A 20,527-nucleotide genomic window follows, 5' to 3' on the forward strand; every position below is an offset into this window, starting at 1 on the left:
GCGCTACATCATCATCACCATCGCCATCATCATCACCATCGCCATCACCATCATCATCATCATCATCATCATCATCATCGTCATCACAACAACATGGAAAATGATTGAGGAAGACACTTGACATTGATCTCTGGCTTCCGTATGTACACGCAAAGTACACAAACACATGCACATACATTTACACAGAAAAAAAATACAATTCAAAACTCAAAGGATCAGAAGAACACTGTAGGATAATGTCTGTCTAACCTTTGGACAGAACTTCCAAAACAAGACGCAACAAGTTTATGTAGAATATGGATTAACTCAGACGACAGTGAGGTGAATCATTGCTGTTCATAGATGAGACCACAAGGGAGGAGAGACAAACCACAAACTGGGGTATGAGATTAGTCGCCCATTGAGAACGGAATACAAAATGACACAAACTACATTAAGGATGCCCGCAAACTAATGAGAAAGTAAAAAGCCCATAAAATAGGCGGAAGACCACGAATGGTCACAGGGAAAGGGAAACCTGAGATCCGATAGGTACGCCAAACTTTCTCCAGTTTCCTGGTCATCAGAGAGATGAAATTAAATTCATAATGAAAAACCATTTTGCTCCCAAATCATTGGCAAAATGTCTCAAGGATGCTTGGTGTTATGTGTTGGCAAGGATGTGGAATAAGAAGTATGTCTCTGGAGCAGCCGAGAGTGCACAGTGGACAACGCCTACACACAACATTCCAGGCTGAATTCGTGTGAGACGAACATTTGCTTGCTGTGTAAGCCACTGACTCTCCTTCCTTACATAAAAGAGAAGCCCTTGTCCACACACTCCAGAGGCCCCATCAAAAATGTTCCCCAGGAAGTTGGTGAGGTGACTCATTGCTTAGTATGCTTGCTGCTTTTCTAGAGGACCTGATTTCAGTTCCTAGGGCCCATGTTGGGCAGTTCACAGCCACTTGTAACTCCAGCTACAGGGACTCTGATACCTTCTTCTGGACTTTCAGGCACCTGCACTTACATGCACACACACAATTTTCTTTTTTTTTTCTTTTAATTTTATGTGTATTGGTGTCCTGGAGAGCACCTGGAACTGGAGTTACAAACAGTTGCAAGCTGCCACGCGGGTGCTGGGAATTGAACCAGGGTCCTCTGGAAGAACAGCCAGGGTTCTTAACTGCTGAGTCATCTCTCCAGCTCCTGACATGCACATTTTTTTTAAAAAAAAAAATAAGATTCATCTATTTATTATGTATACAGTGTTCTACCTGCATGTATTCCTACATGCCAGAAGAAGGCACCAGATCTCATTACAGATGGTTGTGAGCCACCATGCAGTTGCTGAGAATGAACTCAGGACCTCTGGAAGAGCAGTCAGTGCTCTTAACCTCTGAGCCATCTCTCCAGCCCCCGACATGCACATTCTCAAAGATAAAAATAAAATCTTTAAAAGATACTTATGAAGGCACTCACTCTAGTTGTAAGAACTCAGAATTCAAAAAGTCATCATTAAATTGCTAAGTGTCATATTCATACAATGGACTGATTATAACGGACTGTAAATATGAACTGAAGATTACAGACGTCACACGGGTGAATCTGGGAAATGTATTAAGAGGCACAAGTGAGTCAGAAAATAAAACAAAATATTTTGCGGCCACTTGTATAATTTAAGGCAAAACCAAAAGCAAGTTGCGAGGAAAGGGTTTATTTAGCTTACACTTCCAGATCATAGTTCAAGACTGGAGGAAATCAAAACAGGAGCTCAAGCAGGGCTAGAACTTGGAAGAGGAGCTGATGCAGAGGCCATAGAGGGGGCTGCTTATTGGCTTGCTCAGCCTTCTTTCTTATAGAACCCGATGACCAACCCAGGGATAGCACCACCCACAATGGGCTGGGTCTTTCCCCATCATTCACTAATTAAGAAAATGTCTTACAGGCCTTTCTACAGCCCAATCTTATGGAGGCATTTTCTTAACTCTTAACTGAGGTTTCCTCCTTGTAGATAACTTTGGCTGGTGTCAAATTGGCATAAAATGAGCTTTGGTATTAGTTCATTTTTTTTTTTGTTGTTGTTGTTGTTTTTGGCAGACTGGATGTGAGATTTATTCCTGAACATGATTTGGTAGGCTACAGGAGAGCACCGTGAAAGCCCTCAGGAGTGTAGGGCTCGCCACTTGTCCAGGGGACCACGATTAGGAATATATTTGACCCCACAGCCATCAGGAATGAGTCGCTTCTCAGCAATCATGTCTTCAAATTTATCTGCATTAAATTTAGTAAAGCCCCATTTCTTTGAGATGTGGATCTTCTGGCGGCCAGGGAACTTGAACTTGGCTCTACAAAGAGCCTCAATCACATGTTCCTTATTCTGCAGCTTAGTGCGGATGGACATGATGACCTGGCCAATGTGAACCCTGGCCACTGTGCCCTGGGGCTTCCCAAAGGCACCACACATGCCTGTCTGGAGCCTACATTGGAGACAGAATTGAGATCAGAGACTTGAATAAGTGCCAGAAAATTGTCTCCAAGGTCCCTTAGGGCAACCCATACAGGTAACAGGCTGCATACACTACCAAGGAGGCTGCTGTTTGCAACCATTGCACACCAGACCCACAAGGGGAAAGGGACCAGTTCATTTCTTAAATATGGAGGTCAGAGGCTGAGCATGATCAGAGTCTCCTATTAGACTGCCATAATTCCCTGCCTCTGGCTCTGGGCCTGGATGCCTTCCCAACCTCCAGAGATGACTCACTTCCACTCATCTTGAAACTGAACGTTTTATGACTGGCCTTTATCAACAAAATACTGTCCAGTAATACACTGGAACTCCCAATCCCAGGCCTCAAGGACTGATGGCTTATGTATCCTTTCCCTTATAACTCAGCTGATGAACTATCAGGTACCAGGGAAGACTACTGAAGATCAGTGGCCCTTGGAGGCTGAGTCCATCTTGCATGTCCAGCTCCAGTCAAGCTTCCCCAGCTGAACACAAAGCGGGCGTAATCAGTTACTGCTATCAAGCTATGTCCATCACCAGCCTCGGCTGTCAGCTTGTTCTCAAAAAGCCAAAGACACCACCATCAATAGGAAGAAAATGAAAGGTATTCTAAAACTGGTCCTGAGAAGAGAAAGAAGTGTGGTTCCCCAGAGCACTGTCTTGGAGAGCTGGGGTACAAGGATTTCCATAGAGAGGAAAAGGGGCACAGTGTGCAGAATGGTGAATGCCCGATAAGGTTCAGTGGGGTCTGTCACTGTCTTCTTCATCCATGGTGTGGATTTCCTCTTTCTGCCTTTTGGTCAGAACATAGTTATTAACCTGGACCCCAGAGGCTATGTCCTGCATTTACTTATGCAAACATAGTTGATTGTCTGCAAGTTAAGCCTCAAAGCACTTTATATGTTTTATTAGTTGGTACATAAAACTGAAGAAGGGGGCCAGGGAGATGGCGCAATAGTTAAGAGTATGTATTGCTCTTTGCAGAGGACAGGAATTCGATTCTGAGCACGCATGTTGGACAGATCACAGTAACCTGTAACTTCAGCTCTAGGGGATCTGATGCCCTCTTCTGGCCTCTGCAGGCATTTCCGCCCATGTGTGTTACACACACACACACACACACGTGCGCACACACACCTTTAAAAAGTAGAGCTTAAACTGGGCAGTGGTGGCACACACTTTTAATCCCAGCACTTGGGAGGCAGAGGCAGGCAGATCTCTGAGCTAGTTCCAGGACAGGCTCCAAAGCCATAGAGAAACCCTGTCTCGAAAAAAACAAAACAAACAAACAAAACAAAACAAAAAAGCCTATACACTCTGATACACTCTTGAGTTCTGGACATCTATAGAAAAATTATTCAACAATCAACATATTTATTTATTGATTGATTTATAGACAGGGTCTCTCTACATAGCCCTTGCTGTCCTGGAACTCGCTCTGTAGACCAGAGCTGGTCTTGAACCCACAGAGATCCACCCGCCTCTGCCTGCCAAGAGCTGAGATTAAAGGCCTGAGCCACCTTACCCTGCTCAGCTATTAACATGTTAATCGTGTAGGGGTGGGGTCTGTCTTTAACATTTTATAAAGATGGGAAAGGGAGGGGACATAGCTTTTCAAAGGACAACTTGCAGAGTGGCTATGTGACAGTCTTAAATCTGGTGGGTTTCTAGGACACATCACTTAGTACGTTTCCTATCTTATCGATAACACCACACTAATGATGTCAAGTATTTCGAATGTAACAAATGCTTCATGATATGAACCACACCACCAAATGAAAACTCCAACCCCGACTTGATGTGTAAAAATGTTCTCACTAGTTTTGATCTGTGTTCTTCACAATTGCAATTAAACATCTCAACCTATTCACAAAAACAAACAAACAAAAAGCTCTGAAGTGAGGTGGTGGCGGTGGGGGCACACTCCTTTAATCCCAGTGCTCCGGAGGCAGGAGGATTTCTGTGAGTTCAAGACCAGCCTGGTCCACAGAGAGTTCCAGGACAGCCAGGACACACAGAAACCCTGTCTTGTAAAAAAAAAAAAAATGAAACAAAACCCAAAACGAAACAAAACAAGCACAAATTAACGAACAAAAAGGCGCACACTATTAAGGAGCACAGCCCTTTACATTCTGTTTATAGTTACCTCCCGAGACTCTCGCCATATATAAATTTAAACTTCATTGATTCTCAGTGGGGATGGTGCTTATATTACACCTAATTATTTTCCTTTATCTTATGTTTAAAACTTGAATCAATTTTGTTCAGGGAGGCAGGATCCAGGTTTATTCGGTCAAAATGGCTAATCGGTTGTTTCACTGAAAATTACACACATGTCCCCACTAACCTGAAATGCCATGGGAAACCATGTATTAAATTTCCCTGCAATTTAAGCCAATTCTGGGTCCCCCACTGCGTCCCACTCTTCCTTTGCCATCCCAAGCCCTGTAATTATTGTCATTTGTCCTGCGATGTATGTGAAGGGTGTTCTTTGACCTTTGTGGGATTTATCTGGCTTTTCTTATGTTTACTTTCTCCCAAGAACCGAATGGGTCAAGTTCAAAAGCAAATCTAGCAAGCCCTTTGGTGGACTGCATTATATTTAGGATATAAGCAAAACAAATCATGCCAGAGGTCCTGTGTCCAGATAAGGTATATCTGTATGAATTTGACCCTCTTGTGTCCCTTGAGAGGTGTTGACATTGTGAACAGCACCAGGTTGTGGGTCCCCACCCACCCTCAATCCCAGGGCACCGATTCCGTTTTGCCACCTGTGTCCACTTAGCTAAGGCCCTAGTCAGCTCTCTTTGCCTCCTTCCCTGGAGGACATGACCCTATGACTATTTCTGATCCACCAAGAACAATCGCTAATTTCCTAGGCATTGTGGCAAATACGACGCTGTCTTTGTGCCTGAGGATGTGCAACAATGACGTCATCTGTCACAACCCTTACAGCAGGTGCTCTGCCTGCACTAAAGGAAGAGCAGCCTGTCCTTGAGCGGTTTCCAGAAGCTCTCTGGATACTTCCGGCTACAAATGTGAGCACTTGGCTCAGGCACAGTCCAGGGGATCTAGGAAGACAATGGAGGAGACACCCCACCCCACACTCCCTTGCTGACTTAGGGAATGCCAAGGCTCATTGGTTTCTCCCTGTCCACTACCCCCCCCCCCCCCCGGCTACTTTGTCCTCAGAGAACCCACAACCCATAAGATACCCCCCCAACTAGCCACAACACCAGGGCCAAAGTCGAAGCTTTTTTTTTTTTTTTTTAATTTTCTAGACACTTCTGAAAAGAGATCTAATAGAGAAAATATACAAAGCATTTGAGAGCTTCACCGCCATGGAGAACCCAGGTCTGACCCGAGGCACCAAAGCCTCACCCAGGCGGCCAGCACGAACATCGTTATAAACATGCAGAAGGAGGAGGAGAAACATCACGCACCCCTGGACAGAGGGGCTGGATCCAGAACGGAAGAGGAAGCAGGGACCAAAGTACCAGGTGGCTCTCCTTCCCGCCTCCATCGTTCACAGAAGCCAAGCCATGGAGGATGCATGGGCTCCATCCGCTGCCCAGGGCCTGTAGCTTACCACAGCTATACCCACCTGCTCCTGGGCTCCTAGGTGCCAGACCAGGGCGGCCCAGCTCCTCCTTTCTTTGGTTCCACTCAGAACAATTGTGCTTGGCAGACTCATTCCCACCCTCAAACTCCAGGCTCCTGCTGGTAGGACAAAGGCCCTGACCCCAGGATAGCCACCTTCTCTTGGGCTCTGACAGGTCCAACCCAGGACACATTTCCCCATCCTTTGTCCGCACTTAGGCCTCAGAACCAGGAGAACGGAGGAAGAAGTGTGCTGTGCAAGAAAAAAAAGTCTTTCGGGACTTCCCCAAATGTGGGGGGCTATTTCTGAACCCCATGCCAGGCCTTGCCCCTGCCCCAAGCTTTCACATGTCCAGCCCCTCCCTTTAGTCCTTCCCCTTGGCCCAGCCACTGGGGAGCTGACTTAAAACAATGGGTTACGGAAACCATCTTGGGCAACTGTCCCCTCCCGCCTCACACCTGAAAGACAAGCAGTCTCAGAGGTCCCCTCGAGAGATCACAGCCCTGGTACGGGGATTAGGATGGGGCTGGGGCTGGAAAGGGTAGTGGGACATGTCACGTCTATGGAAAAGTGCCCAAGTTACAAGCTAATAAGCAAAGGGAGGAGGGGGGCCAGAGAGTGGCCAGAAGGAGAGAGAAGAGGGCAGGGGTGGGCCTGGACAGAAGGCCTCACACCACCCCGCAGATGAGCGTCTCCACCACAAAGGTGTTCTCAAAGTGGCGGATGGCATTGCAGTCCTTGGCCCCACGTTTGTTGATCCCTGGGAAGAAAGAGAAAAGTCCCCGTTAGGCCTCTGTCCAGGCCCAGAAAGGTGGTCCAGCCTCTGAGCCTGAGAGAACCCTGGGACCTGGGAAACCCAGAAAGTGATATACCAAAACAGCGCCGTGAGGTAGGGGGAGCTCCTAAGTCGGGCTCAACAGGTGCCTACCACTGCTCTGCTATAAACCCTTAGGGGTGCTACTTTAGCCTGTGTGCCTCAGTTTCCTTTAAAAGGCACAATTAGAATAGAAATGGTGCTGATAACAATGAGGGTGAAGGAAGGGAATCCCCGGCACGTCTTAAGTGCTTGATTGACATTTGTTGCGGTTAGGTCATAACTATTGCTGGGACGGCTGGCCCGTCAGAGGCTGCCCGCTTTGGCGCCCGGGACACATCTGTCACTCACGCCTCCGGGTGGCCCGGCGTCGCAGTCGGTAGGTGTCCTTCCCGTTGCACAGATGGTAGATGAAGGAACCCAGAGCCTCCTTGTCACTGACATGCTCCGTCACCACCATCTCCTCCTGGATGATGTACGTCTGTGGCAGGTAGGTCCCTCTCTGCAGAGTGGGGTCAGGGAGTGGCATCAAAGAGCAGGGTAGGCACCTAGGCCCCTCCTACTGCACACAGTCCTTTCTCACTCCCAGAAGCCCTTTGGTACTCCAGGCTGCTGCCCGTCCTATTCTGTGGTGAGCTTTGGCACGTGTGCACATCTGGCCTCCCACCTGAAGGGAAATGCTCCTAGGGCCAGGGCCTGCATCCGCTCCCCTCACTGCTGACCCAAAGCATGAACCTGAATGCTAAGGAAGCCACACTTGGCGTTCTGTGAGTGGTGGAGAGGAAACAGAGAAATGGCTCTAAGGATGTGGCTAGAGAATAGTGGAGAAGTGATCTTTTGGGGGTGCAGGGACTCCCCCTTTAGGCCTGGCCTCCTCAGGGAAGGGGACAGGTACAAACAAGATACGGCCACCTACCTTCACATTCATGAGAAGTTCCCAGAAGTTTCGCGGGGGTAGCACAATGGTGGTGTTGAGTTCGATGACGTAGCACTTGTCCAGGGAGATGTCGTGGTAGGCAGTTAGACCCTGAGAGGGAGAGAGTTTAATGAATTTTTAAAAATGCTGGGCCGGGCGGTGGTGGCGCACGCCTGTAATCCCAGCACTCGGGAGGCAGAGGCAGGCGGATCTCTGTGAGTTCGAGGCCAGCCTGGTCTACAAAGGGAGTTGTAGGACAGGCTCCAAAGCTACAGAGAAACCCTGTCTCGAAAAACCAAAAAAAAAAAAAAAAAAAAATGCTGGGAGGACCCCGACAGCAGTAGGCAGGCAGCGGGCTCTGGGAGCAGCCAGTCCCAGACAGAGATGGCTGGTCCCAGGCAGGGGGAGACACATGGCGGGTGGGCAGGAGACAGAGACATGGATAGACACAACATGTAGAGTGAGGTTGAATATTTATTTAGGGAGTTATGGAAGGGTAAGGGAGAAAGGGGGGCAGAGAGAGAGAGAAGAGGAGAAAAAAGACAGAGAAGAGGGGAAGTGGAGAGGGGGAAGCGCACCAAGAGGGGACAGTGAGAATTCAAGATGGTGAGAGGAGGGAGGGGCCACCAGGAGTGGGCGTGGCTTGCCTTTTAAAGAGCCAAAAACCATAACAGAGAATATCTGTCAGTCTCTGTAGAAGGCAAAGGCCTGGACCAGGCCAGCGTACTGGAGGCTTTCAGTCAGCTGAGGCCTGAGTCCTACTGTGCCATCAATGGGGCCTGGGATCTCAGAAGTGGCACCCCTCCCCTACCCCCAAGTTCCTGGATATCTAGGCAGGAGCAGCCGCTCCTCCTGCTCCTCTCTAGACTGGTGGATCTGTCTGGGGTTTCCAGAGCTAGGTGAGGATAAGGGCACATAACTTTATCCCACCATGTATTTCATCAAAGTGGTGAGGTGTAGTTCTCCTGGGGGAGAAAGCTGTCCTGGGACACAGGAGCAATGTTCCTGGCCACCTCCAACCCCCCAACAAGGTCCTTGTCTCAGGGAGGAATGCTACACCCCAGGACCCAGAGACCACTGCTGCAGAACACCCAAGGGAAAGCAGGGTTAACGGAGTTGGCTAATAGGTTCTGGGAGGCCTAGGGAAGAAGGCTGGGGCCTATGTCTCACTGATCTCAAAAGCAGCCGGAGGCGAGAGCGGTGACCTCAAGGAGGAAGGAACTGACTGGAAAAAAGCAAGAGGGAACCTTCCAGAGTGCTGGCAGCGAGCCCGACTTTGATCTGGGTGGCGTTACACAAACAGACTCCCACTCAGCTGGACACTCTGATGGTGGATATACAAATGCGAGCAGCCCAGGACCTTTGGTCCCACAGGGACGGTCAACCCTAGTGACTGTCAAGCAGAGGACAAAGCAGCACACTCCCACTCCCAATGTACCATTGGCAATAACTAACAATAGAACCTCCATAATAAAAGCCGTATCTAAAGGCCAGTCAAGGTGACCAAAGACACCTGCTGTACAGTTTATACACAACCCAAGGAGTCTTTGGTGTTCTTACTCCTTGCTCTGGGTCCCCAGAACAATCTCTACTGCCCCACCCCAGCTCCAAGCCACCTACGAGCCACCCATAAACTGGCCTCACCCGCTGGAAGTCATGGATGATGTCTGCAGGGTCCCCACCACCAAACTGGGGCACGGGGACATTGATACGCTCATAGTTCTCCTCAAGATAGATCTTCACATCTTCCTCCAGCTCCATCCGAGTCCGGATCTGGGAGGACAGGGAGTCTTCGTAGAGCACACCACAGTGGAAGAGGTTATCTCGGGCCAGCTGCACAAAGTGAGGGGAGAGACAGACAGTCACACAGGGTGATGACATGGCCACGCTGCCTATCTGCCTACTTCAGACTTGGGAGGCAGGAAGGGTGGGGGACCTAAGACTTTCTCAGAGCTGGGGAAACAGAAGAATGGGGAGGTAGGCTAGAGCTCAGGTCTGCAAGGGAGGAGATAAGCTGGGTCTTGGAGCAGTCACTTCAGCCTCACAAATGAAGGGCAGATAAACAGGGTCTTAGGTGGAAGACTACTCTGAGCCTCAGTTTCCCTATCTGTAAAGGGATCCTGAAGGTCTACCTGGCCTCAAAGCCTTAGTCTATGAAATGGCCAGGCAAACAAGAAGAGAACACACTAGCCCTGTGGCTGGACAGAAGAGCAAATCCTATAGGAGCTTGCACAGGGAGGAGGGACAAGCCACGGAATGACCACCACCAGGGGCCTTCCTGCAGACACATGGGTAGAAGATAAAGTGGGAAGGCGAAGAGCTCTAAGACAAAGCCGCACCCTCCTCATGTTCTTCCCATGGATACAGCTCACCCCGCTCTTGGCCCTGAGGCCCTACCCATCAGGCAGATGGCTTCATCACCTTTCATCCAGGGGCAGTAAGGTAGCGCTACTGGTGACAACTGAGTGATGGGGCCACCACTCTGCCTTCTCTAGGGACTCCAAAACATGTAATGGGCAGAATTCCCTCCCCCTTCTCAGTCTGAGGAGAAACCGCTGGGATGACGAAACATCCTGGCCACACGGGGGCCCTGAGGGCTCAAGGAAGCCCAGGGGAGACCTAATGCCTGGGGCAGACCTGATGTGGCTCTCAGATCAACCACAGACTATCCCAGGGACAATCTGGAACATGTATGGTCTGGGAAGAGAGGAGACAGAGCAGGGGCACCAGTGAAAAATGCCAAAAGAGAGAGAGTCCTGCACCAGAGAGGGAGGAGACACCTAGCAAAGGCCAGGCGTGAAGGTAGAGATAGCTGCTTTCAGGGGAAATTCCAAAGGTGAGAAAAATGTGGGCGTCGAGGTCTCCAGTGGACGGAGCACAAGCTCCCACGCCATTTCTAGTGTGGAAAAACTAGATGACCACAGCCTTAAAAGCTCAAGGGATGTGGGGGTGAGCTGGGTCCACAATGACCGGAAACCCTAGCCGGTAAGTCGTCCTGAGCGTCCCTGTTGATACATCCATACTTTATCTCTCAGTACTCAAGTATGGTGACCCCTCCTCTCCCCCGGGTCTGGAGGATCTCTAGTGGGTGTGTACTGAGGAAGACAAGCGAGCTCCTCCACTAGACCTTCCATTCCCTGAAGCAGGCTATGGTAAATGATGCAAAACCTGCCCAGGGCTCAAACCCAAAGGTCCATGCAAGGAACAGTTAGGTCATCCGTGAAGTACAGCCCCTACATACAGCGTCTGGGCTCCAGAGAGAATCATAAACTCCCAACTTCTCTCCTGGTGCCAATGCCCCAGAGCGACACTGGCCACTGGTGGTAGGGGTCGGAGGGGGTACAGAGGTAGGGACGCCTGGGTGGAGCCACCTGGACTCTTGCTTGACTCTCCAAAATAAGAGGTGAGCAGACAAGGAGACACTGGAAGGAATGAAGATTGCCCTCTAGGCCTGCCTGGGCCAGGGGCTGCCTACTGTCTCTCTTCATGGGATCCCCATACCCTAGCTCTCCACTGTTCCCACGCCCTCAGCGGACTTCCTTTACCTGTCTTGGTGCCACCCTTCCCCCACCCACCCGCCTGGCTCCTCACCTGAGCAAGGAAGAAGTATCTGTAGATGTAGACGGAGGCAAAGACGAGGCCCATGAGCAGCACGACCATCCCCATGGACAGGTAGCACACGCCACCCACAGAGCCCCCTTTCCTGGAGCGGTGGCGAGGGGGGCGTTCCTCCTGTGAACAGAAGTGCCATGGTCAATGAGGTGTCCCAGACGGTACCACTTTTCTGAATTCCTCGTTCCCTAAGTGAGATCACCCCTCTAGCTGAGCTAGGGGCCCTGGGGGAGGGGGAGGGGCCAGGAAGGACAACACAGATTGTCTGGAAGAAAAGGAACCTTGATAATTTCTCCAGACCCCCTCCCCTCCCAGCTAGAAAGAATAGGAGACTTGCCTGGAAGCCCTAAGACAATCAGTCTGGATTAAGCACACACACTTTGAATTGCCTGAATTTAGGTCTTGTTACTGAACCAGCTTAACTGCCCTCTGGTCCAGTGGTTCTCAACCTGGGGTCACGACCCCTCTGGCAAGCCTCTTTCTCCAAAACAAAACAAAACAAAACAAAAACCATTTGTATTATGACTCACAATAGTAGGAAAATTACAAAGCATCGATGGAAATAATTTTATGGTGTGGTCACCCCAACACGAGGAACTGTATTAAAGGGTTGTACTATTAGAAGGTTGAGAACCAGTGCTTTAGTCATTCAAACATTAAATAGGGCACATCAGGCGGCCCGAGTGACTGGATGAGTCCAAGAAGCTCATGGGAACTGGAATGCATCTGGTAGGCGAGGTGCCACTGTCCTGGGTAATGAGAAGCCAAGAAACGATAGAACTAAGTTGGGTGGTGGTGTCACACGGCTTTAATCCCAGCACTTGGGAGGCAGAGGCAGGAGAATCTCTGTGAGTTCGAGGCCAGCCTGGTCTACAGAGCTAGTTCCAGTTCAGCCAGGACTGTTACACAGAGAAACCCTGTCTCGAAAATCTGCCACCCCCCCCCCAAAAAAAAGAATGGGCAGAGCTAGAGAGGGTCAAGATGTGACCCTTAGGTTGGAGGCACAGGCTGGACCGGGATGAGGACAGTGGGTGATGGGGGCATGTACCAGTTACTTTTCTCATTGCTGTGGACCCTGTAAGAAACAACCCGAGGAAGGTTTGAGTTCACAGTCCATCACGGTGTGGACTTGCACATCACGTGCCCACATCTGGGAGATCAAGCGGCAGACAGATGGATGCTGGGACTCAGCGCGCTTCCTCCCCTTCCCCTTCATACTCAGTCTGGGAATCAGGCTAGGGCTACCCACATTCAGTCTGAGTAGGCTTTTCCCCTCCACTGAACGTCTCTGGGAGAACCTCCACAAACACACGAAAAGGTATGCTTTATTAATGCCCTACGTGTGTCTTAATCTAATCAGGCTGACGAGTGAAGTCAGCCAATCACAGGCAGGTGTGGAAGCTTCTGGAAACTCCCAGGATGATGGCTGACTGTGGCAGGCAGGGGCTCTGGGAGACCCAGAGGATGTGGACACTGGGGCTTATCTCTAACCGAGTAGCCCCGGGCCTGCCCTGAACTGTTCCTCCATTGTGTCAGGGAAGCTGTCACAAGGAGAGTCTACAAGATGAAACTTGAAGCATCAGGAAGCTCTTACTAGAGAAGAAACACAACTGTCTGAGAGCCTAGGCTACACGCTCCACAGGAGAATCAGCTTCAGGATGCAGGTTTGGGCTCAGATTGCAGGGCGCTCAGACCCCCTTCCAGGCCACACATGTCTGGGCTGGTGGATGGTCTACAATATGAGACTCCACAAGACAACTCTGCCTGGAACTGAACCTGAGGGCTACCTCTTGGCTATCTTTTTGCATGACCTCCCTTCCCCCACGGTAGCCCAGGCTGGCCTTCAATTACTCGCGGTGATGCTACAGGTATCACCAGGCTTGTTTCTGCCTCTAGTGCCCACCACTTACCCTGTCTTTTACACTGTTCAGACGTGGCCAAGAGAGGTCAAAGGTCAATATTTACAGACCTCCCTTCCCAGCCTTGAGAAGATGAAGCTGACTGGGGAATGGAGTTCCTCCGTAGGCTTTAAATAAGCAGGTCTGATTGACCCCTCCTCCGGTTCCAGTGAGGCATTGTAGAACTGGGTTGTTTCTCTAGCTTTCTTTCTAGAGGTGTTGGGTGCGTGAGGACATGGTCCTGCTTAGTTACTTAGGACAAGTTTTTATCTCAACACAGCAAAGGGGTCCTGGGAAGGTGCAGGAATGGGATTGGGCCTTAGGAGTAGAGGTGAACCCCACCAGAGGGCCCCACTGTTTGGTACTCTCTAACCCAATCTCTAGGAGAAGGGCAGAAAATGTCTTAGGTCCCCACATCTACAGCTGGGATTCTCCCACAAGATCCAACCTTGGCTACCTTGCACCCTTAAGGAAACGGGTCTAGGACAGCTGATGACCTGAGGGGCAAGGGGCTGCAATGGCTTTGCAACCGCACTTTGTGACAGGTCCTATGGGGTGACATCAACATCCAAGCTCCCTCGGCATCTCCCATGAACAAGCCACCAAGACAGCCAGAGGTGCGGCACTGGCCTGCTCCTGTGGTCCTAGGAAAGGTGTCTAGTTGTCTGGCATGGTGGCCAGCACTTGGGAGGCAGAGGCAGGAGGATCTCTGTGAGTTTGAGGCCAGCCTTATCTACAAGCGAGTTCCAGGACAGCCAGGGCTACACAGAGAAACCCTGTCTTGAAAAACAAAACAAAACAAAAAGAAAGGTAGCTACCTTTGAGGCAGTAAAGATTGCCCAAATACAATACACACTGGGACCACAGTGTAGCCACTGGGTCCAGGGTAGGGATGGTCCAGGAACCACCAATAGGACATCCATCCTGAGGTCATGTGAGGCGACCAGCCCCCAGGGATTAAGAGAGACAATGAACCTGAAAGCTCCTGGTGGAGGACAAAGTATGGGATAAAAATAGTAGATCTGTGGGCCAGGCCTTCCCTTTTTAGGGCCCCCGCGGTGGCAGGCTGTTGAGGCTGCATGGTGTTTGCTCTTGTGTTTCTGGAAAACCAGAAAAGCTAGCTTGGGAAAGCTAGCGAGGGAATCAAACAGGATTGGGGGAGGGGGCACAAGTGAACTACAAGTAAGAGCCTGCTAAGCACATAAAAATCACAGGCAAGCTGAGGCCTTCCAGCCTTGTCCCTGCAGCCGACTTCTGCAAGCCTTGGAAGCTCTGGCTAGTCCAGGTCTTCTTGGACTGGGGGAGGGGACGGGAGGTAGGGAGAAGTCAGTGGGGACTGGCAAGACTGGGGATCCCCTCACCTTACCCAGTTTGGGTGGTTAACTATACACATTTAGCTAGACCAATGAAGGAGATAGAAGTATTTCTCTCTAAATGTATTTCTTTGATGGGTTCCCAGTTGGTTGTTAGAGAAAGTGTGGCCCACTGCAGATGTGGGCAGATGTGCGCTGATTCTGAAAGCTGCTCTTTTGGGGGAAAGGAACTGACATCTCTCCGCACCAGAGGAGTGCCCAGAGGCCCTGTCTCTCAGGTCCTGCGCCTGTCTAGGAAAGCTCTTCTAGGAAGCAGAGCAGGAGGGACTGACTTCAGACAGACAGCCCGCCTTGCCTGGTCTCCCCATGGGTAACTGTTACCTGGGAAACATTCTCATCCCCTCCATGACTTGCATGGCCACCTCACCAGCTGCCTCAAATCCCTGTTTCTTCCTGTAGCGCATTATACTACTTAAGCTTCAGCTATCTGGCCTTTTCTTTAAACTTTTGACTTTGTACATGGCTCCTATATTGATGCATATATGAAATTTAGTTTGTTTTCCATTTCCTGTCAGATTATTTCATGGTCTAAAATTATCAAACCCTTCAGACGGGGGAAAAAGGAAAGTCTAAATCTTCCCTGTGTAACAATGGCTTTTGTTCGCCTCTTCTGAAACAAAGCTGGGGGCTCCATTACCATGCTACCTGACCAACACTCTGGGCTGCTGAGCCAAACCCTCAGACACATAGGACAGAGGGTTGACAAGAAAATCTAGGATGCCCCTGCTTGAGGACGAAGAGCCCCAACATGGCTTTTGCCTGCTGGACACAGTCAAAGCAAGCCAAGAAGGTTTAACTTCTAACCCTGAAAGCCTTGCTATCCTCACTAGGGGGTCACTGCAGTCTGGGATCTCATGCAAGCTGAGACCTTTGGGGTCCAAGGATCACGGGGTAGCCGTGAAAGTGGCTGGGTGGCCAGTCAGCCTTCCTGAGGCAATAACCTCCACTCTAGCTGCTTCCCCATCTTGTCCTGCTGGAGACAGAGAAATGTTGCTCCCCCTCCCCCATGGGATAGCTACCAACAGCTAGGCATTGGGGGGCTCCCCTTTAGAAAGTGCAAAGACGGCGCATATTGTTTCCAAGGCAACAAGCCCTCTGAGCAAAATGCCTCTCTGAGCACTCGTGTTAGGGATGCGAGCCAGACAGATGTCTGGGGACCCAAGAGGGGCCTGGGCCTCAGCCTTCAGGCTTCCCTGGGCCTTTCCAACAGTGTGTGAGATAATTAGCAAAAGCCAGGGGCAGAATGGAGAGGAAAGCGCCACCTGAAATAGCTCAGTTGCGACACAGCTCAAAGGATGATAGCTCGCTAGCTAACTGCTCCTCGGTAACAATGCCGAAATATGAGTGGATTATGCTACAACTGCAGGCTTCTGGGTAGGAGGCAGGGAAGGACAGCAACACAGACCTTGCAGGCAGAGTCGGAATGCTGAGGACTTTAAAGTCGTCCCCCACCCCAATGCTATCCTTATCCTTGGCATTTTCTCCTTTCCTAGGCTGCAGGCTGCAGCTCAGAGGCAAGGATGCCAAAGGGTGTGTGTGAGGCAGCCCTACAGACACACGAGGCCTTGCTGGGGGTGGGAGGCCTTGCCTGTTGTCCCTGAGCAAGAGGGCATAGATGGTCAAGAACCAAAGACACATAGACAAGGCTCAGAGGTTTCCCATTAGTGACCTCCCACCCCTACCCACTCTAGCCTGAGGCCTCTGGGGTAGGGTGCAGCTATGAGGATCCCTGTGCTTGACTGGACCCAGAATTCTCTCTTCTCCATGCCAACAGCCCAGGCTTCTCCAGAAATCAAAAACCCAGAAAGGATCTGAAGCAGAAAGAAACAAGGCTGAAGGCTGGAAGAGCTCTCGCTCACAAAGAACTGGAGACTCCCAGGACAGAGGGGAAAGCCCGGCTGTGTGGCTGAGTTTTTAATCATAAACATTTCTTCTCCCCTTGGGAAGAAAAACTCCCCCTCATAAGCAGTCTGCTGACAGCCTTGAACAGCAGAGCCAGGGGAAAACAGAAAGGAGAGGGAAACAGCAGGGGGAGTAGGGGGTGCAGAAAACCCGGCAGAACAACTCCTCTGGATGTTCCCACTGTGCGAACAGGGGGAAGGAGGACTCGGAGCTGGGCTGCCTCTTTGAAGGTCACTGTGGCTCAACCCTCCCAGCCAGGAAGACCAGCTCTCTTAGCTGGCAAGGGACCCACAGACCCTCCCCTTACTCGTCCTTTGCCAAGAGCCCGAAGACAGGGATGGACACACACACACACACACACACACAGAGAGAAAGAAAGAGAGAGAGAGAGAGAGAGAGAGAGAGAGAGAGAAATTTGATCCACAGGTATGTGGGCTGAGGGAGGGGGTCACTCAAGGACCATTAATCAAAGACAAATGCCAATTCGAGAAGATTACAGAGTTGAGAAGATGGTTGAACTGGATGTTTTCTTCTTTGCAGCCCCCAGCCCTGGGGCCTGTCCACGTGCACATATGTGTACACAGTCAGTGGGTGGGGGAGGGATGAGGATGAGCCTCCAAAGGGGAGGAGTGACCACTTGGCTGCATGCTACTGCTGGGTGCAGGGGTTCTCAAACACACGCTTCAGCGGCCAACTTACCATCCGCGGCCGGGCTGTGGCTGCAGGTTCCTCATTATTGAAGTCTAACTAATGTGTGGAGATGCTGGGGTAGCTGTAGGTCCAGCTGGCTCCTCAACCACACCCACCCCTTCCCCAGCCAGCCTCAGAACTTCCTTCTAGTCTCAGGCCTGGGAACAAAACTTGTTTCAGTATTTGCTTAGAAGTAGGGGCAGGCCCTGTCAGGGAGGTGGCTCTGCTGCAGCCCTCCCTCACCTCCCCTGCCACCACCCCCCACCCCAGGCCTGGATACAGGTTGACAGCAGCCCAAAGGCTCACATCTCAGGGCTCTAACAATGGCTCACGTTCCTTCTGGAACCGCAGCTGTGCAACGGGCCTCTGCCTGCCTGCTCTTACTGCCATGCTAGGCACCGGGCAAGGGGAAATATGCCTGCTGGCATTGTAGAGCAAGAAGAAGCTTGCCGGAGTGATCTATCTTTTCAAGATCCCAGTGGCTGCTGATGTAGACAAAGCCAACCCCCAATATCAACGGCCCCTTCACATCAGCTCAGAGCTTGGGCGAGCAGTGTCGTTTGAGTTAACCAATAAACAGTTCGGTCTCAAAGTGTAGGTATTTGAATCCCTCCTCCTGACTGCCCAGCCTGCTTCACCGAGCTCCGGCCAGCCCAATAGTGACAGAGGAGGCTGTTGGGCAGGCTCTAGGCCATTACCAACAGCGCACAGGGCAAGGCAAGGTTGATATTTCCATTTCCCGCTGGGTGAGGGCAGGGAGGGCTGCTGAGCTTCAGCAGCCTGAGAAAAGCAGGAAGCTGAACAGTGGTGGTGGCTCACGTTGCGCTGGTGGGAGGGACCAAAACAAACAAGCTGTCTCTTCGGAGATGGCCATTGAGAGGGGCTGCTGACGTGGGAAAAGTTCTGGAAAGCTGTCTTGGTGGGGGGCAATTTGAATCCATAAAAAAATATTATATGAAGAGCTGTGCCAGGGATCCAGGCAAGCTCCCTCAATGATGAAGGAAAGATCTTCTCATAAGAAGAAAACATTGAAGGGTGGACAGTTGGCCCACAGAGACAACCATCAGTGGTCTTTAGAGGACTGTTGTCGGAGGTTTTGCTTGAACAACAAAACCTCTTTTGTTTCTGGGGCACCTTTCTTCCCCTCGCCTAGCCTATGATTGCTTACACTGCATAAAATCCAACTACCTGGTCCTTTGAGGCTCGTATTTTCTGTCATTATTAGCGTGTGTTTTGTGTTCATCTGTAAACTGCCATCTTATTGCACGGACTTACATAACCAAGTCTTCCGAGGTTAATGAGAAAAACGTGTAATTTCCTCACGTTGGGCTCTGCCACCCTATCCAACACCATCAGCAGGTTGCCCTAGCATGTGCCCTGTGTACAGTCCGTTGGGACTTCCTTCTCAAGGGGTGATAATGCCAGGAGTTGCTACTTACCAGTTCTTGGGGCCCCATACCCAGACTGGGAGGAAAGGTGAGGGCCCCTCCCTAAAGTTATAAAGGAGGCTTATGAGCCCCAGGGCAAACTCTTAAACTGCAAACCGGTTCAAGTATTCTAAAGACTCCCGGTCTTCAGATGAAGCTGCTCATGTGGAGGTGCCCAGGGACCCTTCAACCTCTGCCTGGGTGGCCACTGAATTCTTATTAGTGTATGAACTATTGGATGCTGTAGTGACTGAAACACAAGGGCTTGAGAGCTGCCCACGTCCCTTGCATTCTTTGGAGTCCCAGTCTGCTCTGACTAGCCCACTTCCGCAAGACCCTCTCTTCTAGATCATTCTCCACAGGCTCACTAGGGCAAAGCTTCAACACTTGATCTGCGGAGAAGGAAGTGGAAGGCCTTTTTCAGTTCTGCCTGGTTGGAAAGGTCAAAGCTTGGGGTGCCCCAAGACCGCTTGGGGGCGTGTGACAGTGGACAAGAAAACACCCTTACTGGAGCAAAATGAAGCTCGGCTGGGTCAGCTTTTCTTTTCCTGTCCTCCCGTCAGTGATTGCCACGAGTCCTCCCCCACGACACACTCCGACACTGCACAGTTTTCCATGGCGGAAATGACTTGGGTCCCTTCAGCCAGGGGAAGGCGGCGCTCACCGAGGCCACTCCGCACAATGCCAGCTGAGTGACTAGGGATGCCGAGGGCACGGGAGCAGTGGGGAGCCCACGCAGCCGGGAGTAACAGAGCAGCTGGAGGCCGGTGAAGGAAGCCGGACCCGCAGGTGTGACATGGGAGAAGGCTCATTACTTTAAGGACTGCCGGTTCGAACACCACCATCCTTCACCCACCAATTTGGGAACCAAACCAATGTTACCTCCCCTTTTATTACTCATCCGAGTTTCTCCCAGCTAATTCCCCAACTAATCAGGTCCCATAACCCCACTTTGGGGAAACTACGTTCAACCCTCCTCCCATCCCCCAACCCAGGCACTGGCTTCCCGGCCCGTCCCCCTTGATTGGAACCAGATGCAAACCCTCATCAACATTCCCCAAACTTTCATGGGCCCGCCACCTTCCTTTATCTTGGAACTGGGCACCTAGGGTCCCCACATTTGTTAAAGACTCTGTGTGTGTCCCCACTTGAGAACAGCATTGCTTTCGACTGCCGCTTTGGAGAAGGACCCAAGCAAGACCCTTTCCCAGCTAGGGATTGACCAGCCTTTCGAGACCTCTCTCCCCGATTCCGCTCGAGGCTCCGGGGTCTCTCTGGTTCTCGCTGCCACTAGGGAGTGCCTAGATTCCCCCCAACACCCCGCCCCCATCCCCACCCCACCCCCCACCTGGGACCCGGTGCCTCTCACCCTCGCCGGTGTCAGCAGGATCTCCGCAGCCGGGGCAGTGGCCGAGGCCGAGCCAGACGCCGCTGCCTTGTCGGCCTTATCGGCCTTGATGCCCGCCACCGCGGGCTGGAAACTGATCTTCACCATGGCTGCGCTGACCCGCGCCTGCTCCCTGCAGCCTCTGCCAGTGCAACCTCGCTCAGCGCCGCTGCCTCTTGCTGCGCTGCAGGCACCGGAAGTTTATATGGCTCAGGGAGTCCTAGCCTCTATCCCCGCCCCGCCCCGCCCTCCACGGAAGGAACAGGCGCCTGCGCCGAGCCACAGCGCTCAGCGCGGTAGCTGAAGAAGGTTGAGATTCTGTCAACCTCTCGCTCAAAGTCATTCATTCAGTCGTCGCGCGGGAGCTTGGTCCCCTACCTTCTCCCTGCCCATGACCAGCATCCTCACACGCCGTTCAA

At 51.2% G+C, this 20,527-nt stretch overlaps 1 protein-coding gene and 1 non-coding gene across 2 annotated transcripts; both read right to left on the bottom strand.

The window, feature by feature from the left end:
• Positions 1-2,507: 2,507 nt before the first annotated feature.
• Positions 2,508-2,642, bottom strand: LOC121447718. Its single transcript, XR_005974242.1, has one exon. It is a non-coding gene; the product is annotated as a small nucleolar RNA SNORA70 (small nucleolar RNA).
• Positions 2,643-5,737: 3,095 nt separating this feature from the next.
• Itm2c (integral membrane protein 2C) lies at positions 5,738-20,316 on the bottom strand. The gene is made up of 6 exons (XM_041650776.1): positions 20,091-20,316; positions 11,411-11,551; positions 9,464-9,652; positions 7,820-7,930; positions 7,255-7,405; positions 5,738-6,849 (listed from the first exon to the last, which is right to left on the bottom strand). Exons 1-6 carry the CDS (start codon positions 20,214-20,216, stop codon positions 6,758-6,760), a joined length of 810 nt encoding a protein of 269 aa, XP_041506710.1. The 5' UTR covers positions 20,217-20,316; the 3' UTR covers positions 5,738-6,757.
• Positions 20,317-20,527: the final 211 nt, after the last annotated feature.

The sequence above is a fragment of the Microtus oregoni genome, unplaced genomic scaffold, assembly GCF_018167655.1.
Source record: "Microtus oregoni isolate MIOR12 unplaced genomic scaffold, Mior012 000004F_ref0000308, whole genome shotgun sequence".
NCBI classification, from domain to species: Eukaryota; Metazoa; Chordata; class Mammalia; order Rodentia; family Cricetidae; genus Microtus; species Microtus oregoni.